General features: G+C 48.3%; 1 protein-coding gene across 10 annotated transcripts in view; it reads left to right on the top strand.

Moving 5' to 3' along the window:
* The first annotated feature begins 1,774 nt into the window (after positions 1-1,774).
* WNK2 (WNK lysine deficient protein kinase 2) overlaps positions 1,775-14,093 on the top strand; it is a 94,551-nt gene continuing 82,232 nt past the window's right edge. For all 10 annotated transcript variants that reach the window (XM_064723816.1, XM_064723818.1, XM_064723809.1 and 7 more), the window contains exon 1: positions 1,775-2,938. In XM_064723816.1, the coding sequence (XP_064579886.1) occupies positions 2,225-2,938 (714 nt within the window). In that variant the 5' untranslated portion in view covers positions 1,775-2,224. The remainder of the gene's footprint in view (positions 2,939-14,093) is intronic.

A 14,093-nucleotide genomic window follows, 5' to 3' on the forward strand; every position in this document is an offset into this window, starting at 1 on the left:
ATCATTCTTAACTGAAAATTAATTAATTAAAACAAGAACTAATTATGGTTGCCTGACAGTCAACTTCCTTTCCTTCAGAAATCTCAGGGATTTTACTTGGTAAAACTTAGCTTTTTATTTTTCTTTATTTATTTAAATTTTAATAACAAAAACATACGGTATGTTTGTATGAACGTAATACTTGAAAGCAGCTTGGCAGTAGTGGCAACTAGAGTCCTTTTGTGAATTTACAGAGCAGAAATGTCACAGCTGTTACAGGGCACAGCCTTTGGCAAAGCCAGTGTCCCACGTCTCTGACCTCACCCAAAGACGGATTACAGAAGTTTGGGTTGGAAGAAATCTTAAAGCCCATCTCATTCCTAACCCTGCGATGGGCATTCCTAACCCTTCCTCTATCCCAGGATGCTCCGAGCCCCATCCAAACTGACCTTGGACATTTTCAGGGATGGGGCAGCCACAGCTTCTCTTGGAAACCTCTTCCAGGACCTCCCCATCCTCACAGGCAATAATTCCTTCCCCATATCCCATTTAACCCTGCTCTCTGGCAGTGGGAAGCCATTCTCTTTTGTCCTGGCCCTCTAGGCTGTTGCCCAAAGTCCTTCTCCAGCTCTTTTGGAGCCCTTCTTCTCCAGGTGACCATCCCCAGCTCTTCCAGCCTGTCTCCAGAGCAATGGGCCTCCAATTATTCTTGTGGCCTCCTCTGTCCCAGCTCCAGCAGGTCGATATTCTTCTTGTGCTGAGGCCCCCAGAACTGGAGGCAGTGCTCCAGGGGGGTTCTTCGAAGCACAGATGGGTGTCGAGATCAAAGTTTCCCTCTATGTAGGCTAATTTGAAGTGTTGGTCACAGTGAATGACGGGGTCAATATCCATAGACTGATTATTGAACTGCCTGGAATAAAGAAAAAAACCACAAAAACGATAACCCAAGGTCATGAGGCCTGTCATGTGTTGTGACCTACCACGCAGCACATGGCTGGGCTTGTGGTGTTTGCAGTGGCCACGCCCGAGTCGGTCCCTGGTCACATTTTGCATTTGAGGAACACTGATGCAAAGATGCTGTGTGCAAAGAGTATCCAGTTCCCTTCAAGTCACCTTCCCTTTACTTGCAGGCATGATAATCGGCTTCTTGGCAGAGCCACCTCCTGGATCCAGAAATCCGAGGGAGTTGAGGCCAGCGCCCTGCACTCATCGCACACCTGCGCGGGCACTGAGCGCTCGGGGGATGCTCTGGGGGGGTGCCTGGGAGTGATGCACTCGGGGGGTGCTCTGGGAGGGATGCTGTGGAGGGCAGGCTCTCGGTGGATGGTCTCGGTGGGCTGCTCTGGAGGGGATGCACTCGGGGCATGCCTGTCGGGAGATGCCGTGGGAGGATGCTCTCTGGGGATGCTCTGGGCCCGTGGGGGCACCTGCCCAGGGGCGGACGTTGCCGGACGCGGAGCGAGGTGGCGGCGGGGCGCGGGACCCTCCCATTGTCTGCGGCGGGGCCGGGAGGGGCGGGGGAAACGGGGGCCGAGGTCGGGGGGCGGCCGCCCACCCTCCGCAGCCTCATTGGCGGTCGCCGAGAGCCGGTGCCCGAAATGGGCGCTGCCCGGGAGCTCTGCCATTGACAAAAAAGCGGCGGCGGGCGGAGGCGCGGCGGGGCTGCCGCAGGGTGCCCGCGGGCAGGGGCGCGGAGCCGCCGGGCGCGGAGCGGGAGGTGCGGCAGGGCCGGCGCTGCGGCGGGGGCGGGCTGCGGCGCAGGGGCGGGCCGAGCTGAGCCGAGCCGAGCCGAGCCGCGGAGCCCCGCACCGGCAACGGCTCCCCCGGCCCCGCCGCGCACCCGGGCAGGCGCACGCTCGGCGGAGCCGCCCCTCCTCCGCCGCCCGCCTTCCCCCGCGCATGGCGCTGAGCGCGGCAGCCCCCGGCTCCGCACGTAAGTAACGGCCCCGCCGCGCCTTTGTGCGCGGGCCCGCCGCAGGTGAGGGGCTGCACCGGTCGTCTGGCGCTCTCGGCCGCGCCCCTGCCGGGCACCGGGGACGAGGGGGAGCCCGGTCAGAGCGGCCGCGGCCCGGCCCGGGGGCCCGGCTGGTCGGAGCCCCGGGGCCGGGGGAGGTGCCCGGGGGCCGGGCCGGGCCGTGGCGGCGCCTCAGGGCTGCGCTCTGCCCCGCGCAGGTGGCGGCGCGGGCGCGGCTCGCGGTGACTCCCCCGGGCCGGGGCGGCGGCGGGCGCTGAGCCCTCGGCCCGGATGGAAAGTGGGGGTGATGCCAGAGCGGCACCTCGGCGCGGCGGCAGAGGCGGCGGCCGTGGCGGGGTTCCAGCCGCTGCCGAGCCCGGCGCTCCGCCGGCCGCGGAGACAGGCGTGAACATGGATGGGCCCGGCGGCGGGCGGAGCGGGGCGGCCGCAGGCACGGACGCTGCTGCGGCGCCGGCAGCCCCCGGGGCCCCCACCCCTCCGGCCCGCGGTCCCGGCTCCAGGGACCCCAAGCTGGTCCATCAGCGGTTCCTGCGGAGGAGCGTGGTGGACTCGGACCAGGAGGAGCCCGCCTTCGACCTGCCCGAGGCGGAGCACCAGCGGAGAATCATCCTGCTCCCCAAAACCCGGAGGATAATCGCGGAGCGGGCCAAGGTGGGGCAGGGGGCGACGGAAGCGGCGGGCCGGGAGGCCGAGTGCTCCGGGGAGCCGCGGGCAACGCCGCCCGCCAGCAGCACCGCGGGCGCCGAGGAGCAGAAGGAGCCGGGCAAGGATGCGGAGCGGAGAGAGGCGCAGGATGCTGCCAAGGACCAGGGCAAGGCTAAGAAAGAGGAGCCCGAGGAGGAGGCCGATATGAAAGCGGTTGCCACCTCGCCGGATGGCAGGTTCCTAAAGTTTGATATTGAACTCGGGCGGGGATCCTTCAAAACGGTCTACAAGGGTCTGGACACGGAGACGTGGGTCGAAGTCGCGTGGTGTGAACTGCAGGTAAGCCTAGCTGATCCTCCGGTGCTTTTTTTTTTTTTCTGCCTTATAAGCCGGGAACTAAAGGCGCCGTGCTGGTGTCATTCAGAGCAGCTCAGCCCTGAGCAGCCTTTATGGTCACCATCGCTTAGAATCCAGTGTCTAACTATAGCGCAATATCCCCATTGGCTCTGCATCCACCACCTTATGTACACTCCTCCCACGCTTAACCCCCTCGGCCCGGCGCCGCTGCCGCCGCGGGGGCCGCGCAGGACCCGCCTGGTGCAGCGCAGGTCACGCGTGGCTCCCGCGCCCTAGCAAGGGCGGAGCGGGGATGCTCGGCCCGGCCCCAGCCCCTCTCGGGCAGCCGCTCCCGGTTAAAATGACACCGACAGTCGGTGGTTTGAGAGCGTTTGCAGGGGCAAAATTTCCTTTTGTGTTATGGCTTCATAAAGCTGAGAAGCTGCTCTCCCCGACCTTCCCTCTCCCCTGCCAGGAAATTGTCGATGCCCTAGTGAATGAAGCCTCCTAATATGCCCCGGTGCTTGCCCTTTTCTAAGTACCACGTTTGCAGTACTTTGGTTAGGTCAAAGACTTATCTGTCCAAATACCTTTGAAAAGGCAGATTTTTACATTAAAGTACCAGATCTTCAGAATGAAGTAGTATCATCCAGTAAATATCTAAAGAGAACGAAGGTTTAGTTGCTGTCTTTTGCTGTTACCCTGTTCTTGGTGGATTTTGTAGCATTTAGTAAAAATCACAGTAGTGCATGCCTATTTTTTTTTTTTCTTATAGTGCCTGTTACCTCACTTTTGTTGGCGTCCATTGGAATGAGGCCTAATAGAAAAACCTAATACAGAATGGATATTGGTTTTGTTTTCAGCCTGAGTTACTCTGTAACTTGGGTGAAAGGAAGTTTAACTCTTATGATTTGGGGTCTTTAAAGTTCCATTGGATGGCTGAGCTTTATGGCCTACAAGACTGTTTGAAACTGATATGGAAATAACGTGTTATTGTATGTCTAAGCTCTTGGTTGTTTATATTTAAATGTTGGCCCAATCTGTTTGTAAATTACTCCTGGCTGCCTGGGATAGCTGGGGATGGATGTACAGCCACATCTTTATTCTCTGGTGATTTCATTACACAACATAATCATAATTCACTGCAGAAGTGCTCTCTTAATAAGAATTATGGGGACCACTTCTCAGTCTTCATAGTCGTGCATTCCCCAGCTTTTATCAGCCAGGGATGCAGAATGGGAGGCACAGCAGTCGGGCAAGGTATGGAGGGCTGGTGCTGAGGGGCTGAACCCCTCTCTCCTCCAGCCCGGGGGTCTTGGTGGGTTTGTGGTGAAAGGGGGTCTGGGGGATTGTTAAGGGGATTTAAAAGAGAGCTGCTGGAGGAAAGCCTGGGGGCAGTCTGGCTTTGCTGGGAACTAAATCCGGAGTGTGTAAGGCTTCTGCTTCAGCAGCCTGACATGCACGAGGGGTGGTGGCTGGGTGGAGGGCAGGTGGGGAGAGGCTGATGCTGCTCCTGTCAGTCCGTGCAGCCCAGGCCAGCCCCATCACTGCAGAGCCATAGCACAGACCCAGGATTCAGCACGATGCCGGGTTTTCTCAGAGGGCTCTAGCAGGGGGTTGACAGAAAGGGATTTTCCACGTATTTTCTGTAATGGAGCGGCTTTAACGACCAAAGCCTGCCAAATGTATTGGTGAACGCTGCTTGGAAGTGCTAGTCTGCATCATGTACACCTAAGGAAGAGATTAGGCAGGGAAAACTGCAGCGTGAAAGCTTTCTTACCTGGTGAATGGCCTTCATATTCTTAATTACACTTGTTTAGGAATTCTTGTACTGACTGTGTGTGAAGAAATCTGTATAATGCTCAAATTCCTATTAGTTTTCACTATATGCGCTTCAGCCCAAATCAGGTCTTACTGCTAGATATTTTCAATGAGATACAGGATTTGCTTTAGGCTTCTAATTGTGGAAAGAAAATTATTGTTTGGCTGCTTTAGAGAAATTGGTGTGAATCCCTCGGAGGCAGGGGCTGCTGGGTCTCTTAAACTCTACTGGGTGCAGTTTTGGGTGATGCCGAAGGTAATGTGAGATGGTATGTGACTTTGGAAGCCAGTACTTGGGTCTGGATTGGGAAAGCCTCATTGAATGACAAAAGCCTTTAACTATAGGATTAAAACCTGTGCCTCCGGACTGGATTTGCATGGAGGAGGCAATGGGAGAAGAGTGAATGGCTGTGTTGTCTCTTTGACTTGTAGAATGCTCTCAGTTCAGCTGGGGAATTTTAGGGAAAACATTCAGAGGATGCTGTCAAGTAAATCACTTTATTCATGGCTGTTGGGGGGCTCTTTTTTTTATTTTTTTATTGTGAGCTGTGTCAGTTAGATCTGCCCCATTTGTGTTTCTCTGCACAAATTTGAAGTTCCCTATAGGTAGCAGGAGACTGAGTGGAAGCCATCATATCACCATGCTGTTAAGAGACAAAATGCCTTCCTCTGCAGCCTCACACCATCAGAACCCAGGCCACAGCCTTTTTGTGGAAAAATTGCTGCAACCTGTAGTATTTTTTTTTTTTTTTTGTGGAGATGCGCTTGTGCTTGTTCCACTTGGAGCGGGGAAATGAAAGTGGACAGCATTGAGGTTCCAGGCATTAATCCTGTCCTGGCTCAGTGGTTTTTCAGCCCACTTGTGCTGTTGCCTGTGTGTCTTTGTCCATCTGTACAAAGGCCTTGCAAGCCATTCTTGTTCAGTGGCTTTATTTCATTGAAAAGTGGCTTTGGGGTTCAGAACTGAAGTCATAGCTCTGATTAGGGCGGGACCCAAGTGCTAGCCAAACGATCTGGGCTTTAGACCTGTCTGAAGAGGTGAAAGCTGTGGTTGAATTCTAGCTAGAAAATAAGGCTATTGTTCCTTCATGAAGCTGAAGTACTAGAGCAGGATTAGTGTGCCCTTGCAGTTTTGGAAGGGTTTGCATTCCAAGGTTTTCAGAAGCTATAATTAATATTAATTAATGGTGTACGGTCGCTGTGTGCTGAGGCTTTGGCATAACAGTATTACAGTGTTGCACTCCTGGGTAAAGTGTTGGGTCATGAATAAGGAATACAGGCTTTACCACTCCCCTGCTTGCAAGCCAAATATTCTCTTTAGTTAGATGAATGGTTTCAAAATCACATCATGTTTCCCTTTGGGAATATGTAGGGACCCTGTAAAGAGTCAGACCTGGAATTGTGAAATGCAGAGGCCTCATTGTACTTTATGGTTCTTGCTTGGACTGTGAATACCACCATCGTATTTAATTTTAATTTTTTTTTTTGTTGAGGAATGGGGAAAGGTTGGGCTGTCTTATCCTGCTGCCACAGGAAGGTGTGAGATGCCTGGTGATCATCACAGTCTTATGCCCCTGTATCAAAATTCCAGGGTTTTTTTTTCCTGAAAAGGGTAGTAACTCCAGGATTTCAAGTAGTGTGGTAGTTTGGCTTTTGTTGGTGTCCTTGCTGGCTGGCAGCTTTCATCTGATGTCGAAATAATAGCAGGTTACTATCTATACTGGTAATTTATTGGCCAGATAGACTTTGTAGTGTAAATGCACAGAATAATTTAGAAAATCTGAGAGAAGAAAAGAGACTGAGACTATGCCTGAAAGCTTGAGTCTGGTATTGCTGTCTGCTCACACTAAGTGAAGTTCAAGACCAATTTTGTCTGTTTCCAGTTAATTCTTGTGAATATGACTTCTGTTTAAATTGAAACAATTGGGATTAGCTGTGTTCTACAGTGTCAGTATGAAAATGTGTGCCTGTATCACTGGTGTTTGCTACCCGAGCTGTTGCCCTGGCATGGAGAAGCAGGGCAGGGATATGGTAGTGAACTATTAATAGACTGCTTCTCAAATTCAGTAAATGAAATAGAGCTGGGTCAGGCTTCACATTCTGCTCGTGAATCACACAAGACTCCTTTCTTTTGCTTTGAGCACATTGTGCCTCAAGGTTGGTTGCGTGCCCTTAATTCTGGTGAAATTCTTCATGCTAAATGTGTGGGTCCAGCTGCCATGAGAAGAAATTACTTCAAATCAGAGCCGGGTGTAAAGGATATTTCTGGTCCCTTTGCTCATCTCATATCCACAGCTGATGGGGGGTGCAAAAAGTTGATGTTGCAAGCTGTCACTGTGGTGATCCTTGCAATTGATCCGCAGTCTGACATGAGTGACACGTGAGTTTACACTGGTGATGTTTTATGGCTGGGGTGTAACAGGTTTAAGAGTTCTGAGGCAATGGTAATGATGTGCTAAAAGATGCTGGCTGTTGGAGTTAATGCATTTTGGTAGTCTCAGTGATTAGAGATGCTGCAGAGGTTTGAAAGAGTGTGTCCTGGAAGGTAGGAAACTCACTGTAAGGGTTGGGAGTGAAAGCATTGCTGGGGAGGGAGGCTCCTGCCTCAGGAGCCCACTGCAGCAGTGCATGCGGGTTCAGTGAGAATTGAGAAGTTTGGTTTTTGGATTTGCCGCCATGTGGCTGTTGACGGCCAGCAGCAGGACACCTTCCTGTGTGTGCATTAAGCTGTGGATTGGGTCTGCTGGCCAGAAGACATAAATATGAGCTGAGTGTTGATGCGTGGTGCCTGGGCAGGCCGTAGGTGCCAGGCAAGGGCAGCCAAAGGCGTGTCACACAAGATGTGTGACACTTGGCACTCCTGCTGGAAGAGATGTCTTGGTTGCGCTGCAGCAGGAGGAGCTTGCAGAGAGCAGCTGGAGAATATCCAGAAGGGTCATGTGGAAGCAGAACTGGTTTGCTTCATTTATATGTGTATATATATGTATGAAGTTATGTTTGGGAATGTATCTTTTCCTTCAAGTGACACTTATAGACAGTATGGGTGCTTTCCATCCCAGTGTTGATTTTGGTGTGCCTGAAACAGAGGTTGGCCAAGAAGGGCGACAGAAGATTTTCTTTGTGGTGTTGACAAGTCAAGTGGAAATACCTTTCAGTCCAGTACCTTGCTATTGCTGTGTAGCTCTGAAAGGAGAGAGCAGGTCCCTGACTGTGCTGCCCTCCTGCCTCCTGGGGAGCAGAGGTCAGCCATCCTGCAGGAGGGTCACAGCCACCTTCTCCAGCGCTGCCCGGCTGCAGCTGCTTCTGCCTGCACTCTGCGCCACTACAAGAGTGCTTGTACATTCTTCTAAGCCCAGTTTCTACATAAACCACAAAACAGAGCCCCTTTTATGTGTCACTGGTCCCTTACTCTGGAATGTACTGATCTTCAAACCATAAGCAACTTCCTTTATCCCTGATTAAAATTTCATCGTCCTCCAAAGGAATCAGGTCCATATCTCATTCTGGCATTACACTTATCCCAAACAGTGTGATTGTTAGGAATTTTGTCCATTCAGATTTAGCTACATAGCTACTGAGAGATTCTTTTCACATGCAAATGGCCATGTTCTGTAAAAGACACTGGGGGATTGGGACATGGGGTGGATCACAAGTCCTGCTTGTTCTCCCCATCCTCTGCCATCACCTGTGTTGTGAATACAAGTTGAGACATGTCACTGAACACCTCTAAGCCTTAGGAAGCATCTTATTTCCCAGCTGGTTGTCTGTAACAATTGGTGAACCTTAATTGAGTTTCAGATCAGATGGTAAAAAATGTGCTCTGAAAACTTTCTGGAGTGACTCTTCCATGATGTTCAGGTAGTGGAGGGAGTGGTGATGTCTCTCTGCAATCCCTTAAAGAAATATAAGTAAACTCATACCTGTACTCATCTTGAGTTGTATTTTATGGGAGATGCTCCATCTTGGTCTTGAATGTTCTTACCTGTGCTTTCAGTTCATCATAATCCCCAAAATGCTTTTTTAAAAAAACTACACCCACTGGAAAATGATTTTACTGTATAGTGTTAGTAGAGTTATATGGCTGTATGATACAGTGCTTAAATGTGCAATGGGAATAATGGGCAAAATGAAAGACCATGTTCTGGGAATGTCCATCTTGTTCAAACTGGCAAGGAAGGAGTAACTGAAGACCTAACACTATCCGTTCGTCAGTTTGCTGCAGTGGACTATAAACTACTTATTCATGAAAACTGAAGGGAGAAGGCATGGTTAACACTGTGGGGAATTCTAAGTTTGTCATGTTATGTGAATTCAATCTGATCTTCATTCTTGACCTTCTTAAAGGAAAATTAAATGTTCTTAGAATGGTATTTGATCCTGTGATGTATCTCAGTACCACCTACTAAAGTTAATTTGAGTTTTAGATATTGGTTTGATTAATATTTTTTGTAAAAAAAATTGAAAACCTAAAAGGAAATGAGCATTTTGTTTTGTTACACGCCAGTCCTGTTTTGTAATGCTTTTGTGTGGGAGGAGGCTGTACAGTAGCTAGTTGCCAAAGCTATTTATGAATATCTTTTTCAGATTCTGGAAGTCCTGATATAGTTAATCTCTCTCTATTTTAAAGGTCTTTTATTTTCTCAAAATTCAGAGAATTTGAATGTAAACCTATATGGATTATGGCTGCCTTATTGTTTGTTTGGGAATGTTTTTGTTTATGTATGTGTTTGTGTTGATTTGGGGAACTGTCAAGTATTTTCCATTAACTTTTTTGCAAAGCACGAGCCTCTAAACTGGTTCAGAACTGAGCATGGTAATGTTATATTTTGTATTCCTGAAGTAACAGGACTTGTCCAAAGGCAGTGTTAGTGCATTTCACGTGCTTAAACTGCCTAAAACCCAGTCAGGCTAAACAGATGGAGAAAGGGTTTTTTTCTTAGCTGAATGATAAAATTTGTTCTATATTCTATAAAATAAGGCTTTATTAAAAAGAACAGATGACAGTTGGTCATCTCATGTATTGAGAACCGAGTATTGATTTTACAGAAGCAGGATTTGATTTTAGCCACACAAATACTATCTGGACCAGGCCTTGCCTCTGTCCGCTTCTGAAATGGATGTTCCCTTCTCTCACTAGTGCGTGCTCAAAGGATTAAAGTTGTGGTGTTTATTCCAGATTTTCATGAAATAAGCAGCTTTTTCATGTTGCCTTGTCTGATGCTGGGCTGCTTCAGTTAGAGGAGCATTTCAGGTGCCCCATTGTGTGGCCAGAGCTGGTGCAGCCGTGGTGCTTGGCTGAGCAGAATCAATCCTGCTGTTCAAACAGAGTGCTTTGGAACGTGGGGGGGGGAATCACAACATTTCCAGGGGATGTAGCTCTTTGCTGCTGGCCTGTGCAGTGCTCTGCTAAAACCCTGCAATCAGTTTTACAAGAGCCAGATATTATCAAAATAGGCTTGTTTGGTTCCAGGCTTTGCTGATTAATTAAGGAAAACAGGCATGGTTGTTTGCATCTGAACTTGTTTTGTTTCTCTTTCATATCAGTGTGTGTTTGGAGAGTTGTAGATAATAAAGTAAGTGTTACACTAATGAAATGGGCTTGCTTTTATCTCAGTTATGACACTTATATTGCTAAGAATGGCAGAATCTTCTGTTTTCAGAGCATGAAATTGCAGGAGCTGTGCCCCTCGCTCTTTCCTTAGCTGCCAGGGTAGTAGTTTAAGGTGGTTTGGTAAAGGCTTCAATGAGCCTTGCACACGTGAGGGGAGCTGGGAATGAATCTCCCCTTGTGGTGTAAGTTCTTCAGTCTAAGTTTGGCCACTGTGGGAGGGGAGATGGGCAATGCCTCTGCCAGGTGTCACATCAGGGGAGAGTGGGTGCCATCGCTCAGCTCTGTCCCCATGGGATGGGTGTGCGGTTTGGGTTGATTTCTGGGTCCCAGCTGTGCTCACACAGGGGGGGCACACACATTTCAAGGCTGGGGCCGTTTGGGGCACATGCTGGAGGCTGGAGCTGTTGCAGGCACCTTGCCTTGAGGCACGGCACAGAGCCCTCGGTGTGCTGGCAGCTGAGGACTGGCTGTCAGAGCCCCAGGTGCCTGCAGCAGAGTTCATTGGGACCCAGGGCAGTTTTATGCCTTATTTTTACAGTCTCATGTTAAATGAAGCCGACTGGATAGTTTCCCATGTGATACCAGATACTGCTGTGGAGGCAGGCTGTGGCTTCCTCTAGGCTATAGACAGCTCTGAATCCCTCTCTGAGCAAGAGGATTAAGCCTTCTTTTCAAAGTACAGAAAGTAGAAACTTGAAGCAAGTTGCTGGTTAGGAGAGGGAAGTGAAATGTCTTTTTAACTTGCTGGAATAAATGATAATTTTTATGTTTAGGACTTGACAGCTTGAATTTCTGTCCTCACTCATGAGTACTCTGCCAGAACCTGTTCTCCTGCCATGCAGTAGGTACACAACATCCCCACAGGGGCTGCTATCATGGAAGGCTTTGATGAGAGGCTGACATCCCTGACCACAAGAAACAGTTAGTGATTAAAAAGTGTGTGATTAAAATGTGTATCTGTTCACTTGGATGAATCTATAATGACAAGTTTGTAACCAGGAAAGCTACAAAACTATTAGAGCAATTCTTTCTCTAAACTTTAAGTGCGGCTTAATTTACTGAAGCATGGATATACTTTTTTTTAGTATATATAAACCATGTTTTTTGTTTGAGGGAAGGAGATAACAAGCTCAGGCTTATGCACTTGTGGGCTTCGAAGAATGTTTGCTGCATGGCTGTGTTTTGGGGCTTTTCAATGTGAAATGAGACACTTGGTATAATGAAGCCTGGATATTCAAAAGTAACTGCCACAAGGAGGGGACTGGGGATTTGATTTTAGCCATACAAATACTATCCAGCCCTTTTCTTCCTTTTATTTGTGATGTTGCTGAATAACAACCCCATTTATAGCTAGCACTGCTGGGGTTGTAGCCATACTGGGGGGGAATCTCAGCACGGAGCTGCTGATGGAGAGTGCCTGGAACGGGAAGGTCTGTGCCTGGGGCAGGTGGCTTTGTCCAAGCAGGACCCCACAAAAAATACACACTTTACAGACTTGGTTCCTGAGAATGAAATCCAGTGTTGCTGCTTTGGGTGTGATATGTGTGACTTTGGGTGTGATAGGTGTGACTGATGCTGTCTGGCTTTGTTACGGGTTAGGGAATGGTCACAGGGTGTTTGTCAGTCCCTTCCTGCCCGCCTTTAACATTTTTTAGAATCACAGAAGGGTTTGGGTTATAAAGGAACTTAAAGACCATCTCATTTTAGTCCCCCGCCATGGGCTTGGATAATTTGCACTGCACCAAATTGTCCAAAGCTCCATTCAACCTGGCCTTGAGCATGTCCAAGGATGGGGCATTGGCCGCTTCTCTGAGCAATCTGTGTCAATGCCTCATCACTCTCCACTGCCTTGTTAGGAAGGCTTTATTGGTAAAATGAATGCTACCTCACAAAAGCTTTCCAGTTCCAGTAGGCTTTTAATAAATGACTTTTTTTCCTTCTCATTCCTTCTCTTTCCTGTCTTCTGCCCTCTAAAAGTTAAAAGGGCACAGTCTGCACCTTGTACACTGCCACAGGGTATATACACTTATCCTTTTTTCACATTCCTTGTTTTTCTTTAGAGGGTCATCTCAACAATTGCATTAATTATCTCATGTGATTAATCTGATGAGATGCCATTTCACCTGAGAGCCTCCCAGTTGTGCAGAGTGTTTCCTTGGGCACTGCTTTGTGCAGCCTCAGGACTGTCAGTCAGTGACAGCTGGGACAGCATCTGGTGTCTCTGAACATCCTCATGAACCTGGGACAGAAATCAGAATTTGCAGAGAAACAAAGGAAAATAGGGTGACACCTAGTGAGACAAGATACAAAGGCAATTTATGATGTCTTGTGCAATAATTGTTTCTGATTCTTAGCAGAGACTGATAGTTGTTATCTTTCTGCCTGTCTTGTTGTTACTTTGGTACTGCAGTTCTGCTCCTGCAAGTACAGTCCATGTGCTGGAAGTGCTTTTTTTAAAAACAAGCTTCCATAAAGCTTATATGTTGTGCATTTTTGTAGGCGTTATCCTGTTTGCAGTATCTCAGAGTTTTAGAATTGTAATTTTCATTTATGATTTCTGTTAGAGAAAGAAAAAAGTCATTAAAACATTTCCACAAAGCTAATTTTTGAGTGCAAAAAGAGATAACAATGTAATGTTTTGTGAACTGTGACCTTTGTGCCTGGAAAGATGTATAGGGTGTGTTTCCCAATGGGTTTCTGACAGCAGGGTAGCTAATGAAATTCTCTGGCAGTGGAGACCTTGGTACCTAAAAGGATGTGAACTCCCCGTGTGGCTACTTCAACACTTTGGTTATTTCTGATAGTGCTCTATCAAGTTTACCAAAAATTGAGAAGTGCTTTGTTTCCATGTGTTGCTGCCGTGATTTACTCGCTAAATGTATTGTGGAACGTATTTTCCTTAAGAAGCAAAGTCTTAAAATCAGCCTTTTAAACCTTGTGGTTTTGACAACCACTATAAATAACAAGAATGGGTGACTTTTTTTACTCTTACAGTCACACAGTGGTGTTTTAGAAGCAGCTTAAATCCCCTCCAGTGCCACCCCTGCCATGGCAGGGACACCTCCCCCTGTCCCAGGCTGCTCCAAACCCTGTCCAGCCTGGCCTTGGGCACTGCCAGGGATCCAGGGGCTGCTCTGGGCACCCTGTGCCAGGGCATGCCCACCCTCACAGGGGACAATTTGTCCCATAAAATAATTCTTGCTCTTCGTGAGTTTAAGTTGATGCAAGATAACCAACTCCCAGTAGTTTTGTATGTATTTCTCTTGGAGGATCCTTCGCTAATCTATAATCTGTGACACAGCAAAGTGCTTAATTGTGTGACTGAAAAAAATGGATGGACTGGTTTAACTGGAAGATCTTACGTACATTGGAATGTTAATTAGTCTTAGAGGTGTAAGACAGATGAATAATTAGTCATGCAAGCCTGTTCACCTGTTTTTAGATGTTCAGTTAAAAGAAAAAAAGTTAAAAAAGAAACACTCTATTTCTAAGGTGTTCCTGTACCCAAGTTTTAACCCCCTGAGGCAGGGTTTATACATGTTTCAGTAAGCATTCTGTCTAGTCTGTTCTTTAAGGATGTGACATATTTTGAAATGTGGTAACAGTCTCAGAGCAGAAGCTTTTATTCTTAGGTCGCGCAAAATTCCCATGTAAATTAACCTGCTTTAAAAAACTGCATGCACTAGTTGTGCTAGAATGGTGGCAGGTCTTGAGAGTCTGGCATGA

This window comes from Zonotrichia leucophrys, chromosome 12 (assembly GCF_028769735.1).
Source record: "Zonotrichia leucophrys gambelii isolate GWCS_2022_RI chromosome 12, RI_Zleu_2.0, whole genome shotgun sequence".
Classification (NCBI taxonomy): domain Eukaryota; kingdom Metazoa; phylum Chordata; class Aves; order Passeriformes; family Passerellidae; genus Zonotrichia; species Zonotrichia leucophrys.